This window comes from Haliotis asinina, chromosome 4 (genome assembly GCF_037392515.1).
Source record: "Haliotis asinina isolate JCU_RB_2024 chromosome 4, JCU_Hal_asi_v2, whole genome shotgun sequence".
NCBI lineage: Eukaryota > Metazoa > Mollusca > Gastropoda > Lepetellida > Haliotidae > Haliotis > Haliotis asinina.
The window spans coordinates 52,960,597-52,976,021 of record NC_090283.1 but is presented as its reverse complement, the minus strand read 5'-3'; the positions used below and the strand labels follow the sequence as shown (position 1 = coordinate 52,976,021).

Below are 15,425 nucleotides of genomic sequence, written 5' to 3'. Positions count from 1 at the left end.
TGGCATTTGGGGGTCATTAATATCAAACAGACACATGGGATGGATAAAGGAAAGGCCTCTGGCCTTGGACAGTGGATTTCAACTGTATATCAAATCAACCTCATGACAGCAAGAGTCATACTTGGTGATCTGGCCATATCCTGCTGCCTTGAAGATTGAGCAGTTGCGTCTTCATTGTAAAACATGCAACGACTCGCAGACTGATAAAAAAGACCACTGACAATTAAGGCTGTTGCAATTCATTCACATATTCGGTGAATCTACCCATAGCCCTTCATGAATTCAATGCATTATTCATGGTTATGAGAACCAAATATTAACAAATGTTTACAATTTTGTAAGTGAACCTGTATGTCTTTTTCCAAAGTGAGATATGCAAGAATAGAACATGAACTAGCCTTGCAGTAGTGCAAGTCATGTTAGTTTGCCAAGGCCGCACATAAGACTGTTGACTGTGACTGTTGCATACCAAATTTGTCAAAAATCACTTTTTATTGGTTTGACAAATTAACAATGTCAACGTGGTTTTTCCATATTGTGTCAATCACTTAACTACAGTATTGGTATATTGTTACCAATGTTCATAATACATATCATATTCCCCACATGGAGTATTTGTTGCAGTCCTCCTGACAATCAAACAATTTGGAAGTGCCATGTCTGTAGGTTGATTGCACTGGTTTGAAGTTAGATGTAAACAAGTCTGAAATTGGTTTATTTCTCCATGCTGGATTTTGTAAGTTGCAGCAAATACACTGCTCATAAATTCACATTGAACACAGATGATCATCTTAAGTGAAGGGACTATGCATTTTTATGAAACAGTGTCCAATGTCAGATATTTCCGTCACTTGTAAAATAGAGGTCCGGGGAAACTGGAAATGACAAATTCTAAATTTTGGAAAACCGTCATTTGAGCTTAAACTCAGATCCTTTACTCCTGATATGTCCTGAGACTTTTATAGAGGGGTAAGACAGGTAATTTTTAGAAATTTCAAGTAAAACGAACATCCAAGATCCAGTTTTACAAATCAGTATTTGTCTTGTTCGAACAGTACACAATACTGGATAACAAATGCCCAAAAGAGGTTTGGATTTCAGAAACACGTTTTTTTAGCTGATCTGTGACGGTGTTGACCAAAAATTACTCTGCACAATTCAGGGTAGCAAGTGCAGTATATTGAGATTGATTTTCAGGTCGTTGCATTGGGACGCTCCGAGGGCATGACGATGAGGTCCTGGATGTGGCATTTGACTACACTGGACAGAGTTTGTTGACGGCATCAGCAGACGGGACAGCCCGAGTTTACAATTCTGTCACTCACAACCTTATGTGCAAGCTTGAGGGGCATGAAGGGGAGATCTCCAAGGTGAGCAAGTCATGTGTGAAGGATTCCCACAATCTCAGCTCTCTAATCTGCAGTGGTCTAGCCTTGTTGTTGAAACAGTCACTCATGATTCCATGACAAGGGTTTGATTCCGGTACCATGTGAAGGTCATCTAAGGTGTTTTCCATCATGATGTTTGCTTGAATAAAAAAGCGTAAAACACTGTTTGCATAACACTGTGCAGGGCTCAATTTAGTGCCTTGTTGCTTGCACTGGTGCACCCCAGTATTACTGGTTCAACCTAGTCTTGCCTGTCTTGCACCTGGTGCAAGTCAATTTTTGAGTGGGTAAACATCTATGTAAAACATCAAAATAATTCAGTGGCATATTTCTTTCATTACCTATTGCAATAAAAGTAGTGCAGCTGACGGCATAGACACTTGTTAACAGTATGCATCACTGGATTGTCAGGCTCAAATTTCATTATGATGTTTTCAAAGCATTGGAATACACACTTGTGTGTGAAGGATTCCCACAATCCCAGCCCTCTAATCAGCAGTGGTGTAGCCTTGTTGTTGTTCGAATGGAATTGGTATTTAGGAACTCATATTTGTCATAATTGGCAGTTCATGGGATTTCCATTTGTATCCCATTGTATCCCATTTGCATAGATCAATGCTCATAATGTTGATCACTGGATTTACATGTAGCTGGAATATGGCTGATCATGAACCAGCAAACAAGGAAACAACATCCAACTTCTATGGATATCCAATATGTATCTAGAATCAACAGTGGATGCTTTAGTGGCCAGCTATAAATTGCATTCTATTGCTGTTTTCCTCCAACATATAACTCTTGATTTGTATCCAGTTGCTCTGTTTCCTATCTCAGGCTTCCTTCAACCCTCAAGGCACCTCAGTACTGACGGCCAGTTCGGACAAGACAGCGAGGCTTTGGGACTCAGAGTCTGGAGTGTGTAAACAGGTCCTGGAAGGACACACAGACGAGATATTCAGCTGCGCATTTAACTATGAAGGGAATACAATTATAACAGGTAGCTCACCATTTTATGGGTTTCATTCCTGACAAAAGTTTAGTCAGGACTTTTGCTACAGTTCTGACTGATTTGTTTTGACTGTTATCAAATACATATGTAACATGTTTGTCAGATGAATTGCTGCAATAATTGATTTTGAAAAATGTTTTACTTCAGCAATAGGACTTATGGTATGACCAGAAGTTATTGAGAATTTAAAGATTGTAAATTTGTTTTGTCACCATGAGCAGCAATGCAGGCTGGGGCATACTACTCATCAAAGAAGTTACAAAGCCGTGGTGCATGCTGTTCCAATATTGGACCACCTCTTCTTTCATTTCAGCAACCTGTGTCAGATTTTTCATATTGACACTTTCTTTCATAAGTCCCCAAACTTTTTCTGTTGGATTTAAGTTAGGGCTGTAGGTTGGCCAGACTAATAATGTCATATTTTGGGTCTGAAAGTGATGTTTTGGGTCATTGACCTGCTAGAAAACAAAGATTTCCATAGCACATGTGAGCAGATGAAAGTAAGTGTCTGTTGAGAATATCTGTGTATCACTCACTCTTCATATTCCCTCCAAATACACAGTGGGGTGTTGCCCCTAACACCGATTTGAGACCTCATGAGTTAAATTTCAGACTATACTTTGGTCGCTGATACAAAGGTTTTCAGTGTGTTTGGTCCAGAATTTCAGTGTGTTAGGAAAGAGCCACTCAGAACTTTCATCTGAGAAAATCACATTGTCCCAGTTGAAATCTCTGTGCTGTAAGCACCATTTCAACCTTTGCTCCTTTTGTTTAGGTTTCATGATCAGTAATGGAATTCCTCAACTTTCTGCCAACCCATTGCATGCAGCTCAGTTGTAATTGTGTCCTTACAGATACCCACAGTTCCTTTATCAATCATATCCAGCCTTAGGTTTTTAAACTTCTTCATTTATTTTTAGAAACAATACTACCAACCCACCTCCTGTCACTGACAGTCAGTTTTCTGAGCCAACCTGCGCCTCCATGGTGGTCAATGCCACATCCATTTGAAATATCTTTGAAAACATGATAAACAGTGCACGAAGGGATGGCTGTTCCACTTGAAATCAAGTGGAATACTCTAAAATCAACTTCTTTTTTAAATCATCAATACTGAGGACCACTGAAAATGTTGTGTGCTACCAAGTAAACAAAGAGGGATAACTCTCCATAATCTAATGAAAAAGGATTAACTGAGTTGTCTCTCTTGATTGAAACCAAGCACATGATAACTAGTCAAGGTTGTTTATACTAGAAATCCAATTAAACATATTCCTAAAGTTCTCAATTTCTGGTCATGCTATAATTACAGTATTCTAAAATTTAAAGATTAGCAAGCCTTTGACCAACTAGTTTTCGATGCATAATTTTTATTTACTTGTTTTGGGGCACAAATTTGTATATAGTAAAGATGATAAAAACATAACCCTTGTTTCAGACATTTGAAAAGTAAAAATCTTTGAAGACAAAGAATGAGACAAAGATACAGCCATTATTGTTAGTTTGTTCTTTGACTCCACACTCAGCAATATTCCAGCTATACGGCAGAGGTCTGTAAATAATCCAGCCTGGACCAGAAAGTCTAGCGATCAGCCCTGGTTTGATTACTACTTTTTCTTCCAATATTTGCAAGTCAAAAGTTAAAAGTGCAAATTATGGTATATTTACTTTTCATGCTAAAGTTTGTATATCTAAACCTATATCCAATTTGATTGTGTTCGTTTACAGGTAGCAAAGACAATACCTGTCGTATATGGAGATGAAGTCATCATCATCACTGTGCAATCTGTAAACAGTATTACATGTGTGTGACATCACCACACCATCACTTCCAGACATCCCCCAGTCCAGATGATCTGCTACCAGAAACACATCAACCCTCAGAAGATCGGCCTCAGCAGAAACTTTTCTTGCATCAGAATCTGTTGTCAGGAATATGAAGACATTTTGCCTTCATTCTCATTTTGTTATAATGACACTTCTTGAAATGACAGAATGTTAATAGAAGATATGTTCAATTTTCTGAGAAAACTTTGACAGTTTTTGTCGTTACTTGTTGATTTGGAAAAAGGATGAAATTGAAATTAGAATGATTATATGCATCATGCAAGTAAAACTCAAAATTGTAAATATTGCTGAACTAGAAAATTTTTATTAATTTGTCTGTGCTTGAATGTCAACTTCTTTATGGTGAATAACACAACAGTTCAGTTTGCTTTGATTATAAATACTCCCAACCATTTACCTGATGAAGGAGCAAGCAAAATGTTGTGTTATTTACAATGAAGAAGTTGACATCCGTAAATCTGGCTTTTCGTTTCTTATGTATTCCACTTCTAAAAATTCCTTTAAAGATTTGTGCTTTTTGGGTGTTAAAATCTAGTGTGAGATGCAAATTAATCTGCCTGTACCAGTAATATAAGTTTGATCTTCAAACATAATCAGCTTGCCAATGAAACATCTTTCATGACGTCATCCATGTGTAGTGATTTTTGCCTTCAATAGTTAAACTTGTTTGTGACTGCAAAAGTTGTATTGGTGTCTGAAATCTATGAGAGTGTTATGTTCTAATGAAGTTGTAAATTGTGTGTGCAAGCGTTTACAATTTGTCTGCATTCCAATGTTTCATCATTTTCACATTAGATCCGTATGTTCAATCATTCATTTGTCCAAATTTGAATAATCATATTATTATCCAACACCATTTGATTTAATTAGAGATGTGAAAGTATCATACATTTATTTTCCTAGTCCTTTGATTTCACTTGCAAACTTTCATGTGTGTCATGTCATTTACAAACCACAAAGTTTGTTGTCTTCAACTAAGATTTCACATTGTTGAATTGATAAAATTAAGCTTTGTTCAGGGTATTATTATTCATAAATGTTCAAGAGACAAATGTTGATGAACTTAATGCCTTATCAAGCTGGTGGCCATCAGTTCCTTGGAGAAAGAGTAAGTTTTCTGAAGTTTTCTTTCTTGGCCCATCCAGTACTTTGTGTGTGGGGACTAGATGAAAAATTAATAGTAAACAAAACAATGTTTTTTTTCATACTGTGACCCAAATATATTTTATATAATATGAAAAGTTACGTTTTTTTTCAGTAGGCTTTAAGTTAAGTTATATTCGAGATCAAGTCTGATTGTTTCATAAACAGTTTCAACTACTTGTAAATGAAGTAAGGTCAAACAAAGGAAGAGTAGTTTTTATCACAGCATAACATTCCACAGCAACCGGTACAGATGAGATGAGTACTTTTTTTATTATTTCACATGGAAATGTAAAATTCAGGGTGATATGAGAAACAGAGAAGGTACTGTTGGAAGTGTTGATATTGATAATTGCCTGATAGAAATATTAATTTATTCCGTGAAGAATGTATGTCATTAAGCAGTGACTAGAAAAAATAATTTTGACTAGACCACAAATTCCAGACACCACCTCATCAGAGTATCAAGTTCATGAATGTAAGATTGTGTTATCTTGTGATTTTTACAACCTGAATCACCGTCCACTCTTATATGTATTTATACTGTTTCTCTTGTATATTTTTTAAAGAAATGACTTTAACAACCGTCCTAAGTGTTCATTAGTGCCAACAATGTCTTTTTTTCTGTATGTTAGACAAACAACCAAATAAAAAAGTTATGTGTTAATCTTTTTCTTTGCAACTATGTAACCATCCATTTTATCCAATACTGAAGAAGAGTATGTATATCATTGCTTTCGTAAATACTCCTGGTATATTTGATTACTTTTGTCAAAGGAAGGCAGTAATGGTTTCTAATTTGTATTAAGATAATATCTCAGTTATGTGTTTCCTTGATTTAAAAATCACTATGGACCCAATGCATTGTTTATTTGCTTTCATGAAAAGTATGCACCAAATATGTTTCCTTCCTTTACACTTTCATGTATACACTGTTTACTTGTATACTTTTAGACTTCTGAAGAGCCAGGTTAGAATAGGTCTTCAGCAACTAATGCTTATCACAGAAAGTGACTATGCTTGTCATATGAGTCAGCTGATGGGTTCAGGTGGTCAGGCGGTCAGGCGGTCAGGCAAGCTGACTTGGTTGACACAGTTGCACAGGTCAATGCTGATGTTGTTGATCACTGGCTTGTATGGTCCAGACTTGATTATTTACAGACTGCTGCTATATAGCTGGAATATTGCTGCGTGTGGCGTAACACTAAACTGACTCACTATATATTTTTGAAAGTAATGGCTACCTTTTGCCTTTGTTTAAGACAACCGTCCAACATGTTATTCAGTGCCAACAATGTTTATTTTTATGTTAGACAAACAAACACAAATGTCACAGTCTTTACAAATAAGTACTGTCCATTTTTAACTCATCGTGAAGAGGAGTATACACTTGACTATATGTTTTCTTGCTTTTTTTGCAAGAGTACGAACCAATTATATGTTTTCTTGCTTTTTTTGCAAGAGTACGAACCAATTATATGTTTTCTTGCTTTCTTAAAAGCATAAAGATGTCCAAAATATGTGTTTTGTTGCATTTGTTGAATATCATTCCTGTTTCCTTGCTTTTGTTGCAAGGAATACACAAACATGTCCTTGCTTTCCTGAAAACAACGTACTGATTGTGTTTTTGTTGCATAATGAAATGAATTGCAGAAAATAGTTGTTATATGGCTTTCATTGAACAGAATGTACTTAATAATTATTTTGCTTGCATCCATGAAAAGGTAATTGATGATACAGGTGTTCAAACATATCTTTCACATATTGTCTTATCTGTTTATTGAATGTCGCTTTGTCTCCTGTGCAGTTGTATCTTCTATGGTTGTATTGAGAATAAATATCTGTGCTTTTTCCAAGATATTTATCATTTGGTATTTCTAGCCTTTAAGTTAGCTTTCTTTCATTCCAAACCCTTGTATTGTATTACTTAAACCCATTCCAAACTGTCTATTGCTCAAACGTTTTCAGAGATGCCAACCTTCCTGAATTTATTAAAATCTTCCCCCAAAATGCATGTCAATTCCCCTATGCCGACAAATTCCAATCCTTTTTTCAAAATCTAACAAACATGTAGACAGTCTTACTTACTGGAAGATAGGGTCATCTTTGACTATAAATAATTATTGTTCAATAAATATATTCAATAAATATAACACTTTATTTACAGAAGTTCTCAGATTTTCTCAGTACCACTATGACTATAAATAATTATTATTCAATAACTGTAACACTCTATTTACAGAACTTCTCAGATTGTTTACACAAGAGAGTAATCTAGAAGTTGAGTACGCTCCCTGATAAATTCCAATCACTATTTGTTTTATTCATTGACATGCACAGACACTGGTGCCAAGTTCTACTAACCAGTTTCAGTTGCTATGTTTAAGGACAATGAAAAGCTTTGTTCCCCAAGTAACAGTTCATAAGGATCCCTAATTGTTTCTACCTTAGGGAGCTCAGATTCCTAATTTGCACCAATTTAAGTTTGGCATTTCTGTGTTTTATCCATATTGTGCTTCAGTTTCATTCAGACTGACTGCGTATTGACATGCCATGTGGTACTACAAAGGGATTCAGTCAGTCAGAGAGGTGACAGATTGTCACATTGTCACATGGCATGATATGAAAGTGAAAGTCCAGTGATGTGTAAGACTCATCATTTTGTTGCAGTCTCAAAAATCTGTACTAAGCAAGGAGTTACTGTTCTCCAGGCTTTTTCAGTTGTGTTAAATTTTCAACTTTCCAGGTAAATTGATGTCATGATCAAGGGGTGGAAATGTCATAAAATCAACCAATGTTTCATGTATACAAATGTTGCTTTATTACCTTCACGTTGACATTCATTAAAGAAAATATTTGTTCATAAATCAAAGTATTGTTATATTATTCTTATGTCATGTATCATGTTTGTATGTTTTTGGTCAGTATGTAAGTCTTGTTAAAGCAAGACATCATTGATCATTACTTTGTGTTCAGCAGAAAAAGTGTGTCAACCACATATTTGTCTCAGTAGATAACGTGTTTGTGACATTATATGCATTGAATGTAAAGGAAAATGTTTTTGCATATACATGATAAAGAATTTCTTGAACACATTTCGTAATGATTGCACATCCTCTGTTGAAGTTTCCTTTGTGGAATGAAATATGTTTTGTCTTTGAATAAGGGAGTATTTTTGTATTAGAATTTATGTTCATATATAAATGTTGTGATTTTTACTGTGGTATTGTTTTGAAGACAGAAGGATGTACATTTTACATCAAAGTCTTTGAGAGTCAAGTTTAATAATTAAGGCCAAATACTTTTACCAGTTAGTGATTGTGTGCATTGGTATTAGCTTGTTCTTCAACACAGGCACTCATTATTCAGAATCCTCACTAATCTGAAAACGAATAAATATGGATGATTTTATTTGGAGAGGCAGTTTGGATTATCAAGGTTTCAGTGTGTAACGGTTACCTTGAAATTCCAGGATGAACTCAACTATTATTGAGTAATACCAAGGGAAGTTATGTTGGGTTGGTTGACGTGGAATTCTACTGAAGATGGACTGAACTAGGATGGGTGTCAGTGCAAAAATATTTGCTTCAAGTAATTTCGGTCCCACTTTGCTTTCAAATCTCATGATATAGGCTAATAATTCCAAAATGATCTCTGTCTGAGGTTTAATACAACATTGTACCAAAAACCAGCTGTTGTGCATTGCTTCCCTTTGGTGTTCTGTTGGATGGTTTTTTAGGATGACAAATGATCTTTTCATCATCATTATGATGTAATGTCCATCTAGACATTGCATCTTTAAGGAGAAACCTTTACAACTGTGGTGATCCAGATTAGAATTGATCTTCAGTAACCCATGCTTGTCGTAGACTACCAGGATGGGATGGTCAAGCTCACTGACTATTTTAACGCATGTCATGGTATCCCAAATGCTCATGCCGTTGATCACTTAATTATGTGGTCCAGAGTCGATTATTTACAGACTGGTACCATACAACTGAAATATTGCTGGGTACGGCGTAAACTTAATTCACTCACTCGCTCACTCTTGTCTTTACTGTTACCTTTAATTGTTGACACAAAGCTGGAGAGCAACTGAACATCACAGAACTTAATAGCATCAGTTGTAAAGCGTTAAAATCTGAGGTTAACCATTAATATAAGCATAGAATCTCAGCACCCACTGACGGAGGCAAACAATGTAATCTGGTAGAATCAAATTTTGGTTGATCATGCTGATACAACTTTATCACAAATCAACATCATCTGCTCGTCTTGAAGTTTTGCCCATCTTGAAAATGTCAACTTCCTAATCATTGTATTGTCTCCCACATTAGGCCAGGAGGTCGAAATACATCAGAAATGTGAATTTATCTAGCTTTGAACTTAACACTTAATATTGAGGTGGATTTCACATTCAGAGAAATAATGGATAAACACCAGATAATTACCCTTGATACAGCTTCTTCATCAGAATGTCTTCCTGAGATGTCTCATCTTCCTCACCAGCCAGACTAATATATTAGTCAGACCAATATTAACTTCACCGAGATTTCACCAAAATTTTCTCACACACAAATGAATGTCACCACCGTGTGGGCACCTTTCCTGGTGAACATTTATCAAACAGTGGTTTGACATGTCGCAGGATAAAGTTAAGAAATGTTTGCCAGCCCCAAACACAGTTACTTCACAGCCATTACGTATGTTCCCATGGGACTGCATAAACCATTTGGGAAGCTTTACATACAGATGACTGGTTACTTATGACGACTGTTTTATTCCAGATTTCAGACTAATATTAACTTCCAAACCCTTCTCATACACAAATGAATGTCACCTTCGTGTGGGAGTGTTTACTGGTGAACCTCTATCAAACGGTTGTATGGACAAAGATGTTTGTCAGCCACAAACACAGTCACCTCAAAGCCATTGTGTATGTTCCCGTGGGACTGTATGAACCATTTGGGAAGCTTTACATACAAATGATAGTTTACCTATTACAACTGTTTCCTTCCAGATTTGAAGTTTGTGGTTTTGTGTGTAACAGCAGTTTCCACTGACATTTATTTGTCTCTTTGTAAACGTATTTTTGTCGCGCGTTTGTCTAGGTATTGCTATATGCATCCACTTGCCGCCTTCTGAGATGCAAATTGAAAAGATATGTTTCCATGATTAAATATTTGGAATTGAGCTGAGAAAATAATTCGCAAAAAGTCTTAAACAAACTGTAAAAACAAATGGTGGAGAATGAACGTCTTGGCAGATATTATGTGTTGTTATCAGAGATCGAATGGTTTGCATGTAATGAGAACTCGGGGCATTGTGGAGTAGCCACTCACAGAATTGTTCCATCTTTACATTATGGTGCAGTAGCTAAAAATATCGGGATTGCAATTTAGCTGAATGGTTTAAAAAGCTTTTTTCAGTTTTCGTTTAAATCAATAAAGTGTTCGAAAAACAAATTCTGACATTTTAATTATGTCTTTCAAATCTTAAGTTCATCCTGAAATGATTATTTTTAAAAATATGTGATTTGGTGAGAAAAAAGAGATGATTTTTTTATGCGTGACAAGTAGAAGTTTCAGCGTCTCGTTAAATTCTGACGGCAAATATTTGTTGACGATCTATTTCGAAACCATATGTAACAGTACTCATGAAGAAGTCTTGTTTTCTGTCCACTCGTCACGCTGAGGACCAGGATTCGTTTCCCCACGTGGGTACTATGTTTAAAGACCATTTTTGGTGTCCCCACCATAATATTGCTGGACTATTGCTAAATGTGGCGTAAAACCACACTCATTCACTGTTTGTTCTATCGTTAACCATTTTTAGTTGTTTATTGCATTTAGGAATTGGCAGAAAGTGCCAGTATGGACTACTGTATTTCTTGTAGCCACGATGGCGGCAAGCAGGCCCATACATTGTTTGAAACTAAAGATGATCAAATTAGGATGTTTGAAGTGTTATTAATAATTGTCTGCAGGTGTTCAAGTAAAATCCTTTCTTAAATTAATGACATCAGAATTTCACTAAATGGCATTTCATTGGATATTCAGACAAATCATCATCTCCCAACGTTTTTAAGGTCTCTTTAGGTGGTTAAACATGGCCGTTGTGATGGATGGATCAGAAACATAGAATCTTTTAAATGATTTACTGAAAGGTAAACATTATCCCACTTCTGTCTTTAATCAGCATCTGTCTGGAACGTTTCTGTAAATTATTTCCCTTTTCCTTAGATTAGGTCTACAAGTAACACTGATTATTCAAATGGCATTTTGCACAACTTATTGAGGTCCAGCCTATTATCGGGGGCGGTGGGGTAGTGTAGTGGTTAAAGCGTTCACCTGTCACGCCGAAGACCCGGGTTCGATTCCTCCCATGGGTACAATGTGTGAAGCCCATTTTCTGGTGTCCCACGCCGTGATATTGCTGGAATATTGCTAAAAGCGGCGTAAAACTTAACTCACTCACTCACTCACTCACTCACCAGCCTATTATCATTTCATTGTTATTGTCTGAAATCGTTTCTAGGAGTTCAGGATATATTCCGGCATCAAACTTACATCTCCGAGTTGAAGACATTTCAATGGACTAGGTACAAGGTGAAATTTTAATGCTAGTGCAGGTCTCATTTAGATCTTGTACAGGTCTTACACAGGTTCTATTTCTGTATAGGGCGCCATTTTGCCGTCCAGCCTTGTCGATCTTAAGCGTACCAGAAATGTATGGTCGTAGGTTTGAATATGAAAATTGTCACCGATTGGCTTTCTTCTTTTAGCGACGTTGTATTTGTTCGCTAACGTGGCGTGAGAGTATCCAAAGTATTTGAATTACAAAGACGCCTTGAAGTGATTTGAAGAAAGGATTATGTTAACTCAAGTTCACCATTTCCTGTAGTTATATTAACGATATGATACTGTTGTTTGTTCTACTGTAATGTCAAGTAGACCCACAATCTCGTTTAAAACTGAACACATTATCTCTTGGCCTCACAGAATGTTTTAGGGTGCACACATGTCAAGGACATTGTCAGATGACACATATATTGGTGGTATTTTATGTCATTGCCCTCTGCTTCAGTCAGTGATGTTTTGTTGATCACGACCTGATTATCTTCGTCCCAGATCTAACCGTTTGTGACAGCCATGACAGGCTGTCCCAGGAAGACACAAAATTAAGATGCCATTTGATTGTGTATTTTTCCTATCAATCACTTCAAAGGAAATTTTAAAAGTCTAATTTTTGGCTTAGGCATATTTTCATTCTCCACATTTTTGTTTGTTTTGTCTTGAAGCAGTGGACGGTTCTTCTTTTCTCAAATAATACGTCCCCGTAGTGAAGATACTTTGAGATATGGTTTGTTTTTCTTATTTGGATCCAGTGAACTGAATGACAGTAGATTCAGACAAATACGTATTGAACTTCAGGAGTGAACATGACAAAAGGAATTCTATTCTTGTAAGCCTATTTCTAGCTGAGCTAATAACATGACTTCAGTCACCTTGGTATTGTTTGTGTTGTCGTGAAGCAGTGTGGACGGTTTCATCTGTGTGGGTTTTTTTACATACAGAACGCCCTTGTAGTGTATATACTTTGAGATATGGTTTGTTTTTCTCATTTGGGTCCAGTGAACTGAATGACAGTAGATTCAGACAAATACGTATTGAACTTCAGGAGTGAACATGACAAAAGGAATTCTATTCTTGTAAGCCTATTTCTAGCTGAGCTAATAACATGACTTCAGTCACCTTGGTATTGTTTGTGTTGTGAAGCAGTGTGGACGGTTTCATCTGTGTGGGTTTTTTTTACATACAGAACGCCCTTGTAGTGTATATACTTTGAGATATGGTTTGTTTTTCTTATTTGGATCCAGTGAACTGAATGACAGTAGATTCAGACAAACACGTATTGAACTTCAGGAGTGAACATGACAAAAGGAATTCTATTCTTGTAAGCCTATTTCTAGCTGAGCTAATAACATGACTTCAGTCACCTTGGTATTGTTTGTGTTGTCGTGAAGCAGTGTGGACGGTTTCATCTGTGTGGGTTTTTTTACATACAGAACGCCCTTGTAGTGTATATACTTTGAGATATGGTTTGTTTTTCTCATTTGGATCCAGTGAACTGAATGACAGTAGATTCAGACAAATACGTATTTAACTTCAGGAGTGAACATGACAAAAGGAATTCTATTCTTGTAAGCCTATTTCTAGCTGAGCTAATAACAAGACTTCAGTCACCTTGGTATTGTTTGTGTTGTCGTGAAGCAGTGTGGACAGTTTCATCTGTGTGGGTTTTTTTACATACAGAACGCCCTTGTAGTGTATATATACTGAACATCATTGAAAACGCACCACCCCTAAAATTGTGGATTTCTAAGAGCAGAAGTGAGCAATCTATGTAAATTTTACATATTTGTGTGGACCAATGTTTGATAAAGAAAAGAAGCAAAAAACAATCAAGCAAAACAGTGAAGATTTAATGCAGCTGACAATGAAATAAAGATGGGGTCAAAATGGAAAGTCAGTAGCGTGTATGACCCCCGTTAACAGCAACACAAGCTGTGCAACGTCTCCTCATTGAACGGATAAGTCTCTGAATAAAGTCCTGAGGCACTGCATTCCACTCTTGCTGCAAGGCATTGTCGAGTTCCCCAAGGTTGTTGATCTGCGGACGACGTGCGAGGCGTTGGCCGATGTAATCCCACAAGTGTTCGATGGGTGACAAATCTGGTGACAATGCAGGCCAATGAAGTAGAGGAGTGTTGTTGTTAGCCAGATACTGTATCGAAACACGTGCAGTGTGGGCTCGTGCATTGTCATGTTGAAATGTGTGCAGATCTTGATGCTGGTGAAAGAAGGGAACGACGTTGTTCTGAAGAATGTTGTCACGGTAGTAAACGGCATTCACTCTGCCACGACAAACAATCAGAGCGGTTCTGTGGTGATAACTTATCCCTCCCCACACCATAATGCTGCCTCCACCCCACCGATCGGTTTGCACAACACAATCCTGATGATAACGTTCACCCCGTCGACGCCATACCCGTAGACGCCCGTCAGCATTTCGCAAGTGAAAACGCGACTCGTCGGAGAACACCACACCATGCCAACGTCGTAACAACCACACACGATGCTGTTCAGCCCATTGTCGGCGTTCACGGCGATGCCTGTCAGTCAGGATGGGTCCAACGTAAGGGCGTCGACAACGTAACCCTGCCGCACGGAGACGGCGTCGGACGGTGGAAGCGCTGATCAAACCACGTCGACCCTGGACAGCGTTGGCGGTTCTGGCAGCGGGCAAGGTTCGATCCCGAATATGGCGCCGTACAATGTCTCGATCTTGACGAGGGGTGGTAACACGTGCCTGACCTGGGCGTTGCCGGTCCCTGCTGGTTCCTGTTTGTTGGTATCTGTTAGCAAGCCTCAGAATGGTCGAATGATGACACCCAAATCGTCGTGCAATGTTTCTGCTTGAAGTGCCGACCTGCAACATACCCAAGGCCTGTTCTCGTTCCTCTGGTGACAATCTTGGCATGGCGAAAAAACTTTACTTACGAAAGTACTGCGAAAATGAGAACGGTTTTGTGCCGAAGGTCATTTATACCCTTGAACAGCATGCTTTCTGCATGCAATTTGTGCCCTTCGTGTGTGATGTGCATGAATTTTGTTGTTTTCATGTGATGTGTTCGATGATGTGTTCGAACGATCCGTTTTTTACTGTAGAGCGTTATTTACGATCTAGTGTGTTATTATCAAAATTCCCACCATTAATTTTCCATTTCCAAAAGATTCTATTGCCTTATTTCACAATTTACAGGTGGTGCGTTTTCAATGATGTTCAGTATACTTTGAGATATGGTTTGTTTTTCTCATTTGGATCCAGTGAACTGAATGACAGTAGATTCAGACAAATACGTATTGAACTTCAGGAGTGAACATGACAAAAGGAATTCTATTCTTGTAAGCCTATTTCTAGCTGAGCTAATAACATGACTTCAGTCACCTTGGTATTGTTTGTGTTGTCGTGAA

General features: G+C 37.4%; 1 protein-coding gene across 1 annotated transcript in view; it reads left to right on the top strand.

Moving 5' to 3' along the window:
• The window catches only part of LOC137282578 (dynein assembly factor with WD repeat domains 1-like), a 40,303-nt gene extending 31,700 nt beyond the window's left edge, over positions 1 to 8,603 (top strand). Inside the window, exons 11-13 of the mRNA XM_067814349.1 lie at positions 1,198 to 1,370; positions 2,223 to 2,385; positions 4,126 to 8,603. Of these exons, the coding sequence (XP_067670450.1) occupies positions 1,198 to 1,370; positions 2,223 to 2,385; positions 4,126 to 4,160 (371 nt within the window). The 3' untranslated portion in view covers positions 4,161 to 8,603. The remainder of the gene's footprint in view (positions 1 to 1,197; positions 1,371 to 2,222; positions 2,386 to 4,125) is intronic.
• Positions 8,604 to 15,425: the final 6,822 nt, after the last annotated feature.